At 34.8% G+C, this 20,510-nt stretch overlaps 1 protein-coding gene across 4 annotated transcripts in view; it reads left to right on the top strand.

Annotated features, from left to right (window-relative positions):
• The window catches only part of PHF14 (PHD finger protein 14), a 160,286-nt gene that overhangs the window by 12,601 nt on the left and 127,175 nt on the right, over positions 1-20,510 (top strand). For all 4 annotated transcript variants that reach the window (XM_050970816.1, XM_050970815.1, XM_050970817.1 and 1 more), the window contains exons 3-6: positions 108-754; positions 5,100-5,244; positions 14,475-14,634; positions 20,056-20,167. In XM_050970816.1, coding sequence (XP_050826773.1) covers positions 108-754; positions 5,100-5,244; positions 14,475-14,634; positions 20,056-20,167 — 1,064 coding nt within the window. The remainder of the gene's footprint in view (positions 1-107; positions 755-5,099; positions 5,245-14,474; positions 14,635-20,055; positions 20,168-20,510) is intronic.

Raw genomic sequence — 20,510 nt, forward strand, 5'->3', positions numbered from 1 at the left:
GGGAGGAACATGCATCATTCTTTTGTTTAACAACTTGCTTCAAGAGATTTTATTTTTGGGGGTTCATTTGTGTCGGAACTTTTTTTAAATTTTCATATGCTCAACAGATTCTGAAGGAAGTGGTCATGGGAGTGAAGATGCATCTAAGGACAGTGGTGAAGGTTCCTGTACTGAATCAGAAGAAAATATCTTGGAGGAGGAACCGGCAGAACAGAAAGTAGAAGAGCAACAGCCGAAAGCCTCCACTGAAGAAGTGCCAACAACAGACAAAGAGGTAATTAAAACTGAAAAGAAAGAGCAGGAAGATGAAGAAGAAAAGCCAAAAAAGAAGAAAGAGAAGGAGAAAGCAGCTGAACCTGATGCTGTGGCTGATGAGCAAACAAATGAACCAAAAAAATGGAATTTGCGCAGGAACCGACCCCTGCTGGATTTTGTATCGATGGAAGAGCTGAATGACATGGATGACTACGACAGTGAAGATGACAATGACTGGCGGCCTACTGCTGAGAAAAGGAAAGGAAAGAATGCACTGAAAAAAGAGGGGAGTGATGGAGATAATGAAGATGATGAAGATGACGGGAGTGGAAGTGATGAGGATGACAATGATGAGGAAGCTAATGAGGAAGATAATAGCAGCACGGCTAGCGATGGAGGATCCAAGAAGAAGAAGAGTAAAGTTCTTAACAGGAATAATGCAGATGATGAGGAATTGACAAATGATAGCCTGGCTCTTTCACAAAGCAAGAGTAATGAGGTAGTGCAACCAACTTTCTCTAATATATCTGTTGACAAATGGAAACTACTCCCCAGTAGCTATTCTGTTAATATTAAAAGTTTAACTGATTAGCTGGACTTGTGTTCACACAATAATAAGTGACTAATAAGTGAAGCAGGAAAGATTATGCTAAATAGGCACTTCATATTAAATAACCTTGCTTGGACCATTTGACCAATCTAATGCCACTAAAGTCAATAGTGGGACTTCTCTTGGCTTTACAGAGATTGGATTAGTACTAAAACAAATGGGAGGTCCAGTATGCAAACCAACATATGTTAGCAAGAATTCTAGTTCTGTTTTAGTATAAATGTTGTATATGAAAGTTAAAAGCATCTGTGACATAATCATAAAATAGATGAATGAGGCATTATTCTTTGAGACAAACATCAAAGTCTGAACAAAGTTCACTTATGGAAGAATGCACACTAGGTTTAAAATCAAATAGAATAATTATGATAATTTATGTTGGATTTGCTTATAATAGTCACAAATAAACTAATTTCTTACCAAAAGCATTTGGATACTAAGATTATTATATTAAATGTCTTCTGATTGCAGAATATGAATATTATATATATAAGTGTTTAGTAAAGTAACCTTTTTTCCCCTATGCACAATTACAGTTGCCTTGAGGATTGTGCCTGTGGAAAAATTAAGATACCAGGTTGCCACTGTGGCTGACTTCATGTTCTGCAATAGCAAAATTCTGAACAAAATAAAAAGAATTGCTGTAAAATCTATATTCTTTTTTTGGGATATAATCACAATGTCAACATAACATTTTAGAAATGGTAGTGATATGATATCATTATAAGTTCTGCTGTTCCCTTTAAACTTTGTTTTAATGTGTAAAATGACAGGGAACTAAACAGTATTTGGATTTGGTCCATTTTAGATAATTTGATAGGTATTATATATATATTTATATTTATATATTATTGCAAGTGAGCTGTGCTGTTTTAGCTACTAGTAATAATTGGGATTGAAAAAAAAAAGCATGATTTGTTTGATTTTTTTTTTTTTCTTTTTTAAACTTTTTGTATAGGCATCTTCTTTCCTTACCAGGCTCTGTGATTCTAGTACTATTACCTGCATTTTCTTGGCTCAGGAGCTGAAAGTACTCTACCAATACTAATGATCAGAACTTGTAACAGAGAGAGGCAGTTTTCTTTCAGAGTTGCTTCCCATATCAAAATGGAGATGTGCAGCTGCATTCTTAGTGATATATTCTTCAGTTTTATTTCCATTGGCTTGGAAAAACAGACCTGTTGCAGAAACCAGAGCTTTGTCTGATGTATCTTCTTTGAAGCTTCTTATTATGCATGAATATCATATTCTGTTCATGCCTTAGATTTAGAACAGTGATCAGAACGTAAAATCAAAATTGAAAATTTGAAGTTCAGATTATAATTTTGTAACCGATAATTTATCTTTTATGCATGTAAAGTGCTGTACTGTGTATGACAAGGTCTTTATCAAGAAGTTTTGCAAAGGTATCTGTAGACTGAATTATAGACTGTAAGGTTCAGATTTCTGATACTCAATATACTGTATTGTAACAGTATGCTCTCCACTGCTACAGTATTTTAAATTAGTAAAAAACGGAAAAAGAGTAAAAAAAAATCTTGTTTAGCAGATACATCTGTCAAAATCTCCTCACACTGCAGAAGTTGAGTTCTTAGAAAACTGAGTACTTAGATGTTCAAATCCATAATTTAGGAAAGAATGTCCTGAGGTAATTAGTTCTGAACATATTGTAGTGTCCTTTATATGCATTCTTCCTTTCTTTGCTTATTTTTGGAGGATGGAAACTGGGGAGGGTATTGGGGAGGGGTTTTTCAGTTCTTGTTTTCCTGATGTTTTTATTTGTTTATATATTACAAAAGTATTTTGAGATCTGCATATGCATTATTTTAACGTGTGCTGTAATTAAATACTACACACTTTTCTATTGTATTATGCACAGAATACAAACTTAGCTTTCTTTCCTGAGGTCAAGCATCATTAGTAGGTAAATGGTGCTTTTCTGTTTTTATAATTATTACCACTTCATAGGACTCTTCTATTCTCAATGAGGTGGTGCTTGTGTTTTTCATTTTTTCCCTTTAAAGTTAAAAGTCTGTGGGCATATAGCTTGAAATGCTTACTTTCTTCATTAATACCACAGAAATGGGAGTTACATAGTGATCCAGCTGAAATAATTTCTCCCACTTCAGTAGGGAACAGGAGTTGCTCTGAAGTTGCAGCAGTTACTGTTATATCTAAAAGTTTCCATGTTTTGGATGAGTCTCTCAGGTGTTTACATATGTAGACTAAAAGCAGTGGAGAGCAGCACTCTTTCCAGATCACTCCCTCCCCGTGCCTGCATAAAAATATAAGTTGCTCAGCTGCTTTGTTTGACCTGGTAGCTGTCTTCACATGAGGTGAAGCTTAATGGTTGGGGATCCTAACATTAGAACAAAAATTTGATGCCCTTTCATCATTGCTTGTTTGTTTGGGTTTTTTGGTCCATGTTTGCATATGTTCTCACTGCCTATACAGCTAGTGTTATTTCAGTATTTATACAATGCATTACTGTTTCTTAATTTAAAGTAATACTTTGGTTTTCTTTTTTTTTTTTCTAATTACCAGACCTTGGGCTTCTATAGTGGTAGAGATTATCAGTGTCTCTTTAACTTCTCTCAGTGAAGCCAAATAACTGTTTAAATCAAATGTACTGTCAGAAAAAGCTGATCTGAGTTGTGACACACATCTGAGAAATCTGTGCCATAGCACAGTTAATCTGCCAAAGTTAGGGAGCATCCATTGCCATTTTCCCATCTGTAATGTGAATGGTAAGCTAAGCATGGGTATTTTGAGTAATGATGGGCTGCAGTAATGTCCAGGTTTATGGACCTTTATTTCTTTTCTCAAAATGCTTTGTCCTACAAGGAGGATATTGGAAGAGATGCTCAGTCAGTCTGAGCTCAATGTCAGAGAATCTTCTGTTTTTCACAATTAGTTGCCTTTCTGCAACATGGCTGCAACTAAGCAATGTGACTCTGTGAATGTTCTTTTCTACTTATACATGAGCTCCTGTTTCCTTAGGCATAGTATTGGTGCTGTATTTTATAAATTAAGAGTTGGAAATAGAAAAAAATGTTTGAGAGGGCATTTTCACCCTGGTTTTTTTTTTTGTTTGGTTTTTTTTTGTTTTTTTTTTTTTTTTTGGGTTTTTTTTTTTTTTTTTTTTGGATTTTTTTTTTGTTTTGTTTTTTTTTTTGGTTTTTTTTTTTTGGATGCCATAGCAGTTTTGGAATATTTTTATTTTCACACATTTTGAATGGTACTATTAAACTCTCAGCCTCTGCTTTGAAACTATTGCTGTTTCGTTGTACCTCAGTGGTTATTTTTTTACTATTGTGCTTATTTTCATACTTCCTCATATGTCATCATATTAACAATAAAGGTAGTTCAAGCTCAAGTATAAAAATAAATGAATATATATGGAGGCCATGAAACTGCAGAAGAGACAATGTCCCTGTCTCACTATGGTAATAGTAAGAAGAAAATACTTATTAAAAAAACTAAATTTACATGTAACTTTGGTTTATGAAGCACTTCTCTGTGTTTTCTTAGAAAAATTCCCCATGAAAACCCACAATCTGTGTAAGAACTGTGGTTCATATTGTAGGTTGCTAGAACAGGGCAAATCCTTACTCCTGTATATAATTGGAAGAACATATAGTTTTAATGAATTGTATGGTTTTGCACAGATGTGCATAAATTTGCATTAGAACAAAACCATACAGAGTTAATAATTTCTTCTATTTTTGTAAGTGAAAACTTGGCAGGCTTGCATTAGCTGTGTATTCTTGGATTTTTCAGAGCCATGTTTTTTTTTTAATTTTAAAAAGATGAAGCAAGTTTTTTGAATGTTGGAACATTTGAAAGTCATCTTTGGCCTTTTTTTAAATTTTGATTTTAAATGGCTTCTTAGGTATTCCATTTTGTAGACTATAAATGGTTCAAAGACATACATTTCTGTCTTGAGGATTCTGTCTTGATGATTCTGTATTAAGGTTTCTGTCTTGACTCTTCTCTGACCTCTGGATCTTAACAGGTCTATAGGTTGATTGACATCCATACATCCTAGCTCTTGTATTCATGGAGGCAGTGTTTGAACATTTTGACAACAAAGAAGCTTCTAGCCTTTTAAAAATAATGTTCTGTGGTTTTTTGATTGTTGTTCAAAAATTGAGCAAATAACAGATCTTCTGCTTGCTTTAAATAAAATTGAAATTCCTGGCATAACCCATGTGTCTCCATTTTTCAATATCAGGACTCATTGATCCTTGAGAAGTCTCAAAATTGGAGTTCCCAGAAAATGGACCATATTTTGATTTGTTGCGTTTGTCTTGGAGATAACAGTGAAGATGCTGATGAAATAATCCAGTGTGACAACTGTGGAATAACAGTGCATGAAGGTAATCCACCCCTTCATTCTTGTTGCAGGAGGAAAGTATATGCTTTGCTTTTAATAAAATTTTGACTTACTTTTTTCAGACAACATCTTTCAATGCTGAGGGGTATTTTTTTGAAATATTGCTTTGATTTTTTTAGTGGTATAACACCTGTCTTCTACTTGGCAGTGCAAATATAAGAACCTGTGGGATGTGACGAAGTCTACAGATACTGGCACAATGAATGACAGTGTGCAAATATTGGAGCTATACACTGTATTTTCACTTTAGGATTTTCTATGGATGTGTTTTGTCTTATCTATTTCAGTGTATGAATTTGATTGCATAATTGGGATATATGGTAATGAGAATAGAAGGGCTCCTAAAAAGAATGGTTATTTCAACTGTATTTTTGCTGTACCAAAATGGCAGAGAGAAGGGAAAGAGGAAAGGTATTCTCCATGGCATTTATTTATTAGTGAAAACAGCTAGTCTTGAACTTCCCCTCATAATTTTCACTAAGATTATAAACAGGAGAATTTTGAAGTTAGAACACATCATGTTGTTTCACTAATTCCTTCAAAATCTGGACTATGTGTGTGTAATAAAGGTAGGTGATCTGGGTTGACAGAGGTGATCTGGTTTTATTCCAGAATAATAATTTAGGTGAATGTACAGAATTTTAACAGCTTTTTGTGGAAGATCAGACTGTATTGTGTGTTTTTGCTCTTTCTCTTGAGGTTGGAAGGTAGGGGAGATATTAACACAGAGAGGCACACCTCTTTTGTTAAAAAACAAAACCTTTTTTTCTCCATTAATCAGGTTGGGGCTTTTTTCCTCATATCCTGTACATTTTAGGCCTCTTATTTTAAGTTTTCTCAGGAAAATGAGATTAAACCAGTTCTTGAAATAAAAAGAAAACAGGCTTTTATTTTTCAGAAGTATACAAGGCATTTATTTAAAGTGACTCCCTTAATTTATTTTTTTTTTAAAAACTGTTTAGAATATCTTTTTAGGTAGGAAGTGGTTTTATAAATCCCATACTCACACTTCAGTTTTCTCATACAAGATAGAAAACTGTTTCAGAACAGTAGTTTTCATGCATTGGGATGTAGTTCAGTTCTTTGCTTGATGTCACTTAGGAAACCAAGGCTGGAATTTCTGTCCTGTTGTTCGCATGCCCTACATTGTATGTCCATGTGTGCTTCTAACTCTTGAACCTCTTGTGGTCTTTTGAAGAGCTAATCCATACTGTCAGTGTTACGTAGGGAGCAGTTGGCCTAATTTATGATGAGATGGATCACACTCCAAGTGCCTTTGAGGGCGTTAGTCAGGCCTTATTGCCTTCTAGAAGTGTTAGGCTCCTAAATTTATTTGTCTTGCAGAATTCCTTCTTCTGTATCCATGTAGATTTTTGGAAAGTAATGTGTAGAATATATTTGATTTGAGATACAGTAACTATCTAAAAGTTAGTTTTACAGAATCTTGGTAGATTTTCTTCTTCCCCTAGCACAGTCTAATATTAACTCACAAGGAACAAAAAAAGTATCTTTTGCTGATAGTTATAAATGCATGCTTGAGAATTCCCCAAACATTGCATCCAGTCAATACATCCAAACTCTAAAGCTGTGGAGCTCCCTGAAAATTTTTCCATAAGATTTATTTAATGATTGTAATGATTACTAAAGTAAAGAATAATTGTGATAGAAAAATGATCCTTTGCCACTTTAGAATGAAATGATGGCAATTTTTTTTTTATTCAAGAGGAGTACTTCAAAAATCTGCAAAAGATCATGTCCTAATTTTACTTAGTTTACTAAACTTCAGTTCTTACAAAAGTAAGATTATAGCTGGCTTTCCTCTAGAGTAAAGTAGTTCCATAGTTCAAAAGTCACGCAAATTTTAGTAGTTCAAAATCTGTTTAAAAGTAATTACTGCTATTCTTTTTACAGTGTTCCAGGCAAAGATTGCCTGTAGTCCCACTGATACAAAGAGTGCAATGTGAGTGTTTCTTTTGTTGTCATTGCAACAAAGTAAAATCCATTAATTAAAAATGTTTAAGTTTAGTTTGTTCTGATAAGTTCTACAGTGTGTACCAGGTAATTGACTATACATGTTGGTTAATTTTTCACATTTGTGTTTGAATGTTTAGTTAGCTCTTTGCAATTCATTTTAATAATGAATACTTGAAAGTGTATATGAAGCAGTTGTGAAGTTCTGTTTGAATAGGTGAAGTCTTAGAGAAGAATAAGCAAGCTGTCTATGTGAAAGTAATCTGACTGTGATATAAATGTAAATTTCCACAGCAACAATTTGAAGCTGAACAGTTTGGAGTTTTACTTGACACTTTATGTGTATGTTTTATTGCTAGATATGTATGAATATAGTTTCAATAGAAATGGACAGTTATTTTGCTGTGTTTTTCTGTACTTGAATATTTTATAATGATAAGTAAGTGCTATTTTAAATCTGAGCTTTTTTCAGTAATTTTTTAAATAATTGCTTGCAGCAAATGAAAATATTGCTGTTGTGTTTAAACCCCTGTTGACCTCCAAGCCCAACACAGCCACTCTCTCACTTCCCAGCTGGCAGGATCAGAAGAGAATGTGAAGGGTAAAAGCTGGAAAATTTGTGAGTTGAGTTAAAGACAGTTTAATAGTGAAAGCAAAAACCATGCACATGAACAAAGCAAAACAAGGAATTAATTCACTGTATCCCATGGGCAGGCAGGTGTTCAGCCATCTCCAGGAGAGCAGGGCTCCATCACATGTAACGATTACTTGGGAAGACGAACTCCATCACCCTAAACATCCCCCCTTTCCTCCTTTTTCCCCTCACTTTGTATACTGAGCATGATGTCACATGGTCTGGAGTATCTCTGTGATCATTTGGGGTCACCTGTCTTGGCTGTGTTTCCTCCTAACCTGCCATGCACCCCCAACTTGTTTGCTGGTGTGGCAGTAGGGGAAATAGAAGAAGCTCTGTGGACATCCTGCTCAGCAATAACAAAAACTTCTCTGTATTATTATCACTGTATTCAGTGCAAATCCAAAACATAGCCACATGTTTGCTGCTGTGAAGAATATTAATTCCACCCCAGCCAAAAACAGAACAGTTATTAAAAAAAATGGAACTTTTGAGGTTTTAGTTTGATCCAGTGATCTTGTATATACACATACGTTCAATGACTTGGAGATTTCTGCACTCCTGCCCAGTGGTCACTGACTGACTATTTACTTCTGAATGCACAAGTAATACATGCAGACAGCCTATCATTAAGATGTTGCAGTCAAAAGCAAAATGTAATGCAACAGTTACTTTTTGGTTCTATTTGCCTATAATTCAATTCAGCTGATTTCCAAAATAAATTGAAAAGTAGTTGGAAAGGTAATTACTATCTAATCGTATAAACAAGGCTTGCAACTTTGAGAATTATTTTTTTTAATGTTAATAGAAGCAAGATTTACTCTTAATAGCATTGGCTTTGATCTCTACTTTGGAAATGTATACCCAGATCACAGACATAGACTGTATTTATAGTCCTTTGTATTCTCATATACAGCTACTTGGTAATTTGAATAATAAGTGTTTTGTAAACACATTGAAATCCAAGAATTTGGTTTTATTTTTTCAGTTTTCCTTTAGTAGATATATTTCTGTGGCTGCAGGTATCATGCTGTGTTCAGAAATTTGTTAAAATATTTGAGCTTTTGAGTTTTTCAGAGCACAGTACTGAAGGAAGAGTCTCCTATTTATGAGTTGGATAGAAATCAATGCAGTGGTGTTTTACCTGTATGTAGGAAGAGAAATACGGCCATTTCCTGCAATCTGATTTATTCCAAAATGCCCAAAGCAAGCTGGTGGAATACCACGGGGTTTTTCTTCATAGTTTTTATGTGCAATTTGAAGTGGTATTATGAATGAGCCCGTTTTCTCTTCTTCTCTATAGCATGGTAAATAATTATGTGCACTCTTTTCACACCCTACTGGAATCCTACCCAGGGTCCCACATAGTGATGATATTGACAATTTGATTGTTCTTCCCCTGAAGACCTTATTTTCTCCTTCTCCTTGTTGACCGCTGTTTTTTTCACTGGGAAAGGGTCCTACATGCTTGACTTAGGCCTTGGTACTCTATTCAAGTGGAAGTTTTATTTACAGAACCTTTCTGGTGACTGAGAGACGTTCTTCTATGACAGCCACTTCAGTTTTAATGTGAAGTTATTCTTTAGCTGAGAAAATACTCCTCTGAGTCAAACCTACTTCTTCTGGACACCAGGGCTCCTTCCTGGATATTTGATGCTACCACCTTTTCCTTTTGAGGACGTGGTGCGGCAGCTGCCTGTTCAGTTGTGACTTGTATTCCCGTTGGATTGCTTGCTTGAATTAATGAGCTGTTAAGGAAAAAGAGGGATGATAACTCATCTGGGAACAACTGTGTCAGAGCTCACATGGAGGAAGCAAGATGGCCAAGAGTTAGAGGGGAGTTTTCATTCAGAAATAAAGTCATGGACCTTTAATAAATACCTTTACTTGACTTGCTGATGCATTCTGAGATTGTGAGATATTCAGTTTACTTTCTAATACAACTGTTTACTGTGTGAGGTTCATATCACTTGCATGGTCTCCCTTACTTGTCCAAAAGCTGTCTTTGCACTGCAGACATGTGTCCAAAAAATCTATGGTTAGTGAAGTAAATAACTGGTTTGAATTGTAACTGCCTTTAAAACTGCATAAATAGCATACGTGTAATGCTAATTTCACACTCACTCTTACACAATGCATTCATCTTTTAGTTTGAAAAGCCTGTAATTAATTAATAAGTCCATCAATTAAAAATGTGTTCTCATTTCACATATCAGCCTATCCCTGTCACATCCTCTCTCTCCCCCTACAAAAAAGAGGGGGAAAAAAAAAAAATCTTTCTTACTGAATTTGTACAGTTGCTTTTCTGAATTTTTACTTCTGCATGAAGATAATTGTCATTTCTTTTTATAAAAGTCTTCTTTAGACACCAATCTGTCATTTTGGATAAACGCATTTGTGCTAAGATCTTGTAATAACAGGACACCTCCAACTGTGTTGTCAGTTTTTTGACATCTTGATTGCAGTGTGTCTGAAGATGTCTGGCACACATGGTAGCATGTGCTGCAAATGTAGGTAGCATGCTTGCCAGTTGTTGTCCTTGGGTTAGTTGCTGTGAGTTAAGTGAGAAAAGTTCTACATTTTTTGAGCAGTTTCTTTTCCATCTCCTATCTTTGTTTCTTACTGTACTTTGATGTGTAAGTCAGAGAGTAAAAATTCTCTTGCTAAAAGTGATAGTGTAGTTGCCATATGCTCTACAGTGTAGTAAAACATTTTTGCATTTTCATTTTGCCCCTTACTGTGGTCTGCTGCTGTCTGGTATAAAAATCCATTTTTCAAAATCACATACTTTAGTTCTCTCCATTTATTAAATAAAAATATTCTTCTGAATTTATGGTGCATGAGATTATTAATGTATTTATTTTATATTGTTGGTCCAATTAAAATGGAACAAAATATGTTTTGAATACTGTGATCTATTTTGCAAACATAGGGTTTACCATATAGTTTGTGTTTCAGAGTATATCTAGTTGGTGTATGCAGATACCCTCTTTGGCAAAAAATTACCTTCCCAGAGAAACAGAGGACCAGCTGCAGCCACAAAAAGAATTAGGTCTCTATTTCTGTTTCTCTCAGTGGTATAAATTTTAGAACAATTGTCTTAATGATATTATTTTAAAGTGTGTGCAGTTTCTTTTTATTGACAATCACTTGAAAATATAAGCTATTGGCGGAGTAAAATGACATCAAAATCAGGGAATAAAAAGGTCTGTTTTCTGTATCTAATGACATGCATTCAACAGACAACTTGACTGTAATTGTAATATGTAGATGGGATTTACGGAACAGTAAGTGGTGTGAAAATTTTACCTTCTTGAATTTCATGTGTTTAAATTCATAGGATAATATTACACTAAAGTGGTTTTATTGTTTTGTGTTAATGGTGTTCAAAGCGGTGTCAGAGATGGATTTATGATACAGAAGTCCAGGAGTATACAAACATGAATATTTATTGAAGTTAAGTTCAAAAGGAGCTCTTAGGGATGTTCTGAAGTCCCAGACTTCAGAATTTTTGTGAATGTTAAGGAAAAGCAGTATGCATTTTAAGCAAAGTGTTTACAAGGTACTTGATTTTCTTCAGCATATTTTCCAGTCAGAGGGGCAGCTGGGTGACTTAATGCCAAATAGGTCATGGGTGCAGTGATAGTACTTGGACCTAAAAATGTCCTTTACAGGTTCTGTATCCCTCTTCCTGTTGTCCTTTCAGGCCTGTAGTAGTCATACTGTCTGTACAATTGGGGTACTTTTAGAGGGAACCTAAAGATTACCTTCCGATTCTTTTACTAAGTGAGCCCATAGGTTGCTTTCTGTTCCAACACCAGCAATTGCCAATAATTCATTCAGAATCGTTGGATTGATCAACTTTAAATTGATCTTCAGTATAGGATGGAATGATTTACCAAGTAGCAGCTTTGTATTTTGCGTATCTATGCATTCTGAAGTCATGAAAATAATACTTTTTAAAATTTTTGTCAATTGGAACAAAATAATTTTTTCAGCATAGCAAAATAAGGCAGGCAGTAGTAAGTTGAACCTTTATTGTACTCAGCATTTTTAAGGGTTCTAAAATGATATATTTAATTTGTATTTATATTCATGATTTATTTAGACTTTGGAGTATACTAAAATTAACTCTTACCAGAAGTCACTCAAGAACAATTACAAAGTATCTTCTGTGAAACCTAGCTTCAGAGCCAACAAGGTTTTGTATTGCAGCTTTGTTTCAGCAGTTTTATTTGGCAATCTACACCAAGTCAGCAACAGTCTTAAGGGGAGATTTCCTTTTCTTCAGGTTTGTGGTGGACCAGATTGTTTTTATCAGCAGTGATTAATGGGAATCTAGTCTGTTTTCTCCAGCTAAAGACCACCCCTTTTAGTTGTAGCAGTGTGGTGTTTAGCTTTTACTAACTGCCAGGTAGGTAAAAAAGTAAATGTCTCCTTATCTGTCAGAGATCTTAAACTCTTTAAAGCTGTCACTAAGATTTATATACAAACTGGGGCAAAAAAATTGGGTTAAAAAGATGGACTTTTCTTCCCCCCCCCGACTTTGGAAAATGACATATATTTGTATTGTTCTAGAAATAATGTATAATGGCAACACATGTGATAAGGATCTAAATAATTGCAGCACATTTGTGTCATTTTTTAGGAGGAAGGATAAAAAACGATCAGGTATAAATGACTGATAAGTACTGTAAAGCAGCTATTTCAGAATGAAGGTAAGACAGTTTGGGGAGGTCATCATTCTAATTTTAGTAGACTGATGGCACTTAGACTAGAAAAGCAAATCTAATTACTTTCAATTGGTGAAGAAGCATCAGTGTTTGAAAGAAACTGATTTTATTTTGCTGTGTGGATTGTAGAATTATTGAGGAACAGTATTACTGCATCTGTAATGTTAAGAAATTTTTAGTAAGTACTTTTAAGAAGATGTTAATATGTTTTGAATTCTAAAGGAATCACTGAAAGGTTAATCAGCTCTATGGTATCAATGGGCCATGTGTTTGTACATCAGTGTTATTGCTGAAAAGGGGATTTGCTGGCATCTATTCAAAATTGTGTTATTAGAATTGAAAAAATTACTTTGTGGAATGTTGCTTTAAGCTGATACCACATTATAAGGAAGATGGAGTGACTCTATGCATGAGCTATAATTTGTCTGTGAATGCACTTCTGCACATGACTTTTCCTTTCATTCTAGGACACTTTTTATTATGAAAAGAAACATTCTGTCATCTTATTTTAATTCTTATTGATGAGTCTCTTCCTGTGATGGAAGACGAGGTTTCTTAAGAGGTTCCTGCAGTGTTGCTTATGTCCTGAGTGTAGTTTCAGTATGTTATGCAGACCTCCGTTTCTGTTGCAAGGGGAGTTGGAGCACTGTTGCTATTTTACTATTTTATTACAGCCAGTGGATAATGAAACAAAGTAAAAAATCATGTTGCTATTTATTTGCAGAATTGAGTGATTTTACTGCTTTGAAAGCACGAATTTTGACTCGGTTGCTGCATTTGATAAATAGCTGAATTTAATTTTTTAGTAGAATCTTTGCTGTGTTTTAAGTGTTGACAAGTAGATATTTTTTCTCTTATTGAATAGCAGCTAAATGTTCAAAATGTGGTATATGAAAAAAACTGTTTTGTGGTGATTAGTATTTTTCTTTTTGTCATTTGTAGTAGTACTAATATAACTCTTGCTCTTGTGCAAAATTTAAATAACAAATCACTTTAAAGACACTGATTTCCTTAATTTGTGGTAACTAAACATGCATAGGTGCCTTAGCAATCATAAAGAATGCCCTAGTTGTACTGAGGAATGGAGAAACTGAATGATTGAGCCTAGCTATAATTTAAAACCAGGTACAAATGAGAGTGCTTAAAAAAAATATATATATTTCATCAATCACCAATATGTGTTTCAGAATTGTCAGTTTGTACTCCATAAACTATACTGTGGTTTTGAAGTTGTACAAGGGTTCTTAAGGTCAGTTCTACAACTCATAAAGTAGGTAAATAGTTTTTTTTATTCCATGTATATATTCCTCTGTAGTTGATTTGCGTGCTGAATGCAAAATGGAAAAGTGGAGTGCATATTTGTTGACTGGATTCTACTGACATAATGAACCTCTTGAAGAAAATCCAAACACTCTTTCCTTCTCTCCAAAAAATGTTCATTTTCAGGGAGAAGAGCTTCTTGTTTTTATCTTGAAATAGATTTCTTTACTCAAAAAAAAATGCCTTGAGTTTTTTTTAATGTTTGATTGCTTCAAGTCTTGTTTTCTTACTTTTCTTCCTAATGGATAGTCTGTAAGAACACCAAGTGTAGCTAGAAGAATAAAGTGAAATAGTCTTCTTGTTCTTTAGTTGTCATCTAATACAATCACATAAAATGGGTGACTTTTTAGAATTAAACTCACTTTAAAATGTAAATTTTGCGCTAACCATAATAATTTCAAAAGTAATTGTAAACTTTCTTGAGTATCTCAGTATTTCTCTTGAACTGTTCCCCCAAATCTGTATATATGTATGTTTCCTTGTGAAGTCAGAACTGTCAAGTGGCTGCTTCTACAGTTGTCTCTTGTATTGATCTTCCATTTGTCCTGTGTGTAGGTTGCTATGGTGTTGATGGAGAGAGTGACTCTATCATGAGTTCAGCTTCAGAAAATTCCACAGAGCCATGGTTTTGTGATGCATGCAAATGTGGTGTCACACCTAGCTGTGAATTGTGTCCCAACCAAGATGGGATCTTCAAGGAGACTGATGCAGGCAGGTAAGACTGAATTAGTGATGTTTTGAATTTGGTGTCATCTTACCTTTAAAAGATTGGGGTTTTTCCTGTACCTTGTAGAGACTCTGCTCAGGTCTATTGACTTTCAAGTAGGATGAAAGTGGGAGGAAAACTGCACATTTTTATTTTAGTAGAGCAAAGGACTGGATCAATATGCCAGGTAATGGGAAAAGTAGCATAACAAAATTATACTGAAGATGTGCTAAAGGTATGCAGACAGACCTTGTATATTATTATTATTTAGAATTATGAAGATTATATTCTTGATTTTTGAGAATATTCTTTACTTCTTTTTAGGATTGAATTAATCTCTAATTTGAGAATAAGCAGATTAATTCTCATGATGTCTTCAATTCCTGTCACAATTGAAAATAAATTAAGATATACATATTAATGATAACTATTATCTGTACTAAAGCCAAAAGTTGCAGTTAGCAGTGCTGGCTGATTTATTCTTAGTGTTGCTGGATTTTGCTGCATGGTTTCATGGGTTTTTTTGTTTTTTTTTTAAATACACCATGAAAATTAAGGTTTTTTCCATACACTTTATGGTTGTATAAATTGTGTGTGTGGTAAAAAGCAAAGTTTTCCGGTGCTGGGCTTTTCATAAGCTTTAAAAAAAAAGTTACACAAATTAGAGTTTGTAGTAAATAATTTTGAACCTTGGTAGTAATTAGTGCTTTTTTAATACTTTTAGGGTTCAGATCCTTGTTTCTGGTCTGTAGTAGGTTTAAGAGTGTATGTGCATCTTCCTTATAAAGCCTTTACACAACTAAGCAAATTGTGCTTTTCCAGTTGTTTTCTGTTTTGATAATCATGCTTCTATTGGCAAGAAAATAACTCTGAAAGACTGTAAGTCAATTGTGTAATGGGAAATGTGAGACTTGATATTACCTGGCAAATTTTATTTCTACCTTTTTATTCCTGTGTTTTGCAAACAATTTAAGCCCTATAAATATAACTTTCCATGCTATCCTAGTAGAAATTATAAGTCAGCATTTTAATAATTGCTTAATTTTTTTCTTGTGAAGGGGTGTTGTGCTTTTAGTTAACCTGGAAGTTATTTTCTTTGTTACATTGGTTGTCTGTGCAGAAACATACACCTGCCTTGGTGACAGTGGGCATTATCACCATATTTTATTATTGTATCTTAATTTGCTGGATAATATGATATTTCTATCCTGGAAGTTTATTCTTCCAGATGAAGAGGTTAAATGCTAGAAAAAAACACATACCAATTGCAATTTACTAGTTGACATTATTAATATGTGAAAATTCATGTGCTCTCTTTTTATTGTTTATTTATAAATTTGAGTTCTCAAGGGTAGGGGGGCACTATAGACTAGGAGTGGGGTCTTGTGGCAGTGTCTGTTAGGTTTCCATTGTAATCAGTTAACTGTAATCCAATTCTGTGCTTTTCTTGATGTATTAGCTGGAAGGGACTACTGAGTAACAGATTTCTTTTCCTCACCATTGCTCTTCATCCCCTTACCACCTTTTAAAAATAAATTCTCCATATGCATCAATGCTCAAAATTACATAAACCAAACCTGGTCAATTTCTCTTCATAATCAAATCGGAATAATTTCTCTCTTTTTACATGAAAGGTGAATCATTAGAATAATGAGGTGGTTAATTTCTCAGCAGAAGCCTTTTCACATTAATCTCTCATTTTCTCAAGTATAAATGTGAATTTATGAAATTTTACTCCTCGGAATGCTATTATCCAAAAATATAAATTCTGTTCTTGTTTCAGTATGGAGTTTTTCTTCCTTCCTAATCAACATCTGTCATCATTGCTCCAAGCTAAAGTAACAAGGAAGATTATTCTTGTTTGATTACCCAATTTGTCTTAATTACAAGCTTCTAAAACATGTGCAGCTAAATAAATGAGCAGGAAAATATTTAGAACTGGTATTAAAAGCAGCTGAAGCTGCTTCAGCTGTGAACTTGACTGACTTGTGTATGTTTTTTAATAAAGATTCAGGTCTGAGTTCTGAGTTCTTGTGTGATTGGCACACAGCTGCCTCATTTCTTTAACCACATATAGGTGGTTAAAGAAATGAGGCAGTTGTGTGCCAATCACACAGAAATGGCAGTTTGAATCTGTAGTACTGCAATACTTGGGTGACATGTACTAAAACATTTTGAGAAGGTCAGTATGAAGCAAGCAGCCAGCTGTTGGGTTTATCATAGATAAACTCCTACAGAGTGCAGCAGCATTAAATACACCAGTGGAGCATGAAAAAACTGTGCAAATTAAATTGAGAAAGCAGCTGCTTGTAGATGTGTATCTTTATATTGAACTTTGGAGAGTATGTTTAGTAGGCTGTATTAAAACTTACTATCAAAAATCCCCAACCAGAACCTTGGATTTTTGTTAAGAATAATAATTGTGGAGATATGTAACTTCTGTGTATAAAGATTTGTTCTGTGTTACACATCTTAATTTAAAGGAAGAGTATAGAAAAGAAGCCGTACAGAATTCAGATGTTTTTGTTTACAACCAAGAAGTCTGTTTATCTCAAGGTTACAGGTCTCATTCTGTGTGTTGTATTTTGCCTTTTTTTTTTAATTTCCTTTTAAAAACAAGTACAATATGCTTATATCAATGAGGTATTTATTTTAGTTAATCATAATGTTTACCAAAATGCACATTTAAGCACGTACATGTGCTTTTTTTAGTAGAGGATCATTTCATGAAAGTATAGTAGGGATTTAGGCCAAGCTATTGCCACTCCTGGATACAGCATGGAAGGGCAGAGGTGGTACCTGGTGCTCCACTGCTCCCCTACAGGGATAGGTTTTGCCTCCACTGGTTTTCTGCAGAGTCAGACAGAAGATGTACTTTTCATATACTAATGAGAAGAATCTGATTTTTTGCATGCAACATCCTATTAAGTTAGAGATTTTTGGTGGCATGCTGGAGTGTTTCTGCTGTAATAAAACCACTGATGAGGTTTTCTCCCTTTCTAAGCAGCAAGAAGTTTGGCAGAACACTTGAGTGTCTCAGCTTGTTCTCTGGCAGCTAGCAGGCTCCCATATTTGTACTACATTGTTTAAACACAAGGTTGTGTGTCATGTTTAAATTTTCTTTGCTTCTTCCTATAGTAACAGTGCTGTGACCAAATAATTTTGTGGATGTAAAGAACACTAGTAATATTTGTGGAGGCAAAACAATGCAGTTCTTGCGTATAAATGTGTATTTGGGTTATACATCATGCTAATTGTTTTAAGTTTTTATGTTTTAAAAGGAATTTACTACTTAGCATCCCAAATCTGAGTGATTTAACTACAGGATAAGTACTTGTATTTAAATACACAAGTGAAAAGAATGTTGTCAGATATGGCACAATGGATCAGTCAATGTTGTGGCTTGTTAGATTTACTGGGAAATTTCTTACAGAGTGAAGCAATTTAATAGCTTTTAAGTAGTTTCTTCCTGTTACTGGGATTTTTCTGTTATCCAGTTAATATCTTGGACTGTTTTGGGGAAAATGGTAAGTAAGTAGTCTGTTCACCAGTTTTGTGCATTGAAGGATCATTGTTTTCTTTTGTAAAGACTGAAATATAGATGTATTTCTGAGCTTGCTACTGAACCTTTCATATTTTGCGCTTTTTTTTCAATTTATGTTGAGATATATGATTCAAAAATAACATGAAATGTAATAAATCTGAGTGTGATAAATTCCAGCATTGTAGGTCTTAAGGACAATTGATGAGAAGTGTGTTCCTGTGTTCCTTTGGGAAACCAGGGCTACATGGAGCTCCTGAATAGTGTAAAAACTTCAGTATTTCTTTCATCTGTAAGCAGCTAGTTAATAACAGTAGCTGGTTTAAGTGCACTTGAACCCAGGATGTTATTGCTCTGGTATGACTGAATTTTTTAAATTGACATACAGAGGAAAGAGGAGGGAGAAGAGATAGGCTAAACAGTGGTAGAAGATTCAGAAAAAAGAGCACAGCAGCATGGGTGCAGATTTTAGCAAGTGGTAACAGGTCTGTACTGAATCCCTGTAAGGGAGACAAGGGAAGAAGTGTTTCTCACATCATGAGTCTTCTTGAATACAGGGAGTAGATTCTATTATTTGATTAGAAAAGAAGAGAGTTTTAGTCTTCACTAGTGTTACATTTACTGTTAAACAGTAATGACTGGGAAGATTGTAAAGTGCTGAATTAACACACTTGCTGAGGCTCAAACAGGCTATTTCAGCTCAGTTATGTCTGAAGTCTCTAGTTGTATTATATATCATGTGGGATCTTATTGGTAGTGTTAGCTACAATCTCTGCAATTGAAAGGCCATTTTCTTGAATATCTTAAAATAAAAAAATAGCAATCTTGACCCTCTGTCTATCACAGTTTTTTCCCACCTGATGCAAGGAGTAGCAAACACTTCCTGAATTTTGATAAAACAGTAAGATTATTTGCAGTAGTTTGTCTCAGTTAATTTGAGTCATGCATGCTGTGCAGAACAGATTTTGAGTTTGTCTCTAACTGATGGTTTGTGACAGTGGGAGCTGGATCTTTTAGAAAGTGTTCATTACGAGAACAATGGAAAAAGAAGACTAAGAGGAAAATCTGTCTTCTGCTGCAAGGCTATTTTTGGGTAGCTGAGAGCTTCAGGAGGTTAAGAAGATGCCTGTCAAGAGCAGTCTGGAGGCTGAAGTCTTTACCATTGTGTGGCATTTGATTACTATACTCTGAGGTCCAGATTCATTTTCTGCCCCTCAGGGCTGAAGATTTAGACCTCCTACTATCTAGTTTTTTTATGGCCAGTGCAGAAGGGAACAACTAAGTAAACTAAGTCTGTTTGTCTGAGTTTCAGATAGGACTTTCTGTTATACTATTCAGATGTGTTTATTCCTGAATGCAAGTCCTCTCAATGTTGCTTAAAACTAGTTAGTTTTGGTGATACTAACAAGTGCAACTGTGACTGATGCTGGGTTGTAAGTGCTTCATAGCTATATGCTCAGAGCTCAGTGTTGCTGTGACACCTGTATAATTTTGTTTGTTCCCTTCCTACCCCTGCCACATTGTGAAAATACCTGTCTGCCTTAGCTTTATAAGTAATATCAAAATCCTCATACACCTTTCATGTTCCTTGAAAAGTGTATGGAGCCCTTGGGAGAACCATTAGAACATAAAGGTGGTGGTAGCCCAGCCCAGGCAGATCCAGACAGGCAGAGCAATCCCAGTGCCTTTGAAAGGCCTTCCTCTATGGTTCAGTGTCTGAGCTCCTGAATTCCAAATAGACACTCCATCCCTGCTTTTAATGTACTTTCCTTCAAGTGTTTCAGCTAGCATCTGCAACATTTACAAGGCACTTTGAAATCTGAAAATGGTGAGTATAATATAGGATCAAAATGTTGGTAACAGTAACCTAATTTTGTCCATTGTTTTAGGTGGGTCCACATTGTTTGTGCCCTCTATGTTCCAGGAGTGGCATTTGGAGATATTGACAAGCTACGGCCAGTAACACTAACAGAAATGAATTATTCCAAGTATGGTGCAAAGGTAAGTTTAGAAGACATTAGCTGTATTTTATGTTTTTACATGTAATAGAATAAAATACATCTTCCCAACTTTAATTTTATTTTTATAGCAATTTTGTAGTGAGGTGAAGACTAAAAATGAGATAAAGTTTATTAAATGGTTGTTATATCTACAGCCTACCTTCTCTTCCCTCCGTCTTTCTATCTGTTCCCTTAGAACCATTCTCCATAATTTCTGTCACTGTTTTTGCCCAGTTTCCCTGATTTTTTACAGAGGTGTTAATATCTTTTGAAGTCAGTGGCAGATTGACAAAATGTGAATGGAAAGCGAGAAGGATTCATAAGATGAGAAATGGGAGGTAAAG

This window comes from Serinus canaria, chromosome 2, assembly GCF_022539315.1.
Source record: "Serinus canaria isolate serCan28SL12 chromosome 2, serCan2020, whole genome shotgun sequence".
In the NCBI taxonomy this organism is placed as follows: domain Eukaryota; kingdom Metazoa; phylum Chordata; class Aves; order Passeriformes; family Fringillidae; genus Serinus; species Serinus canaria.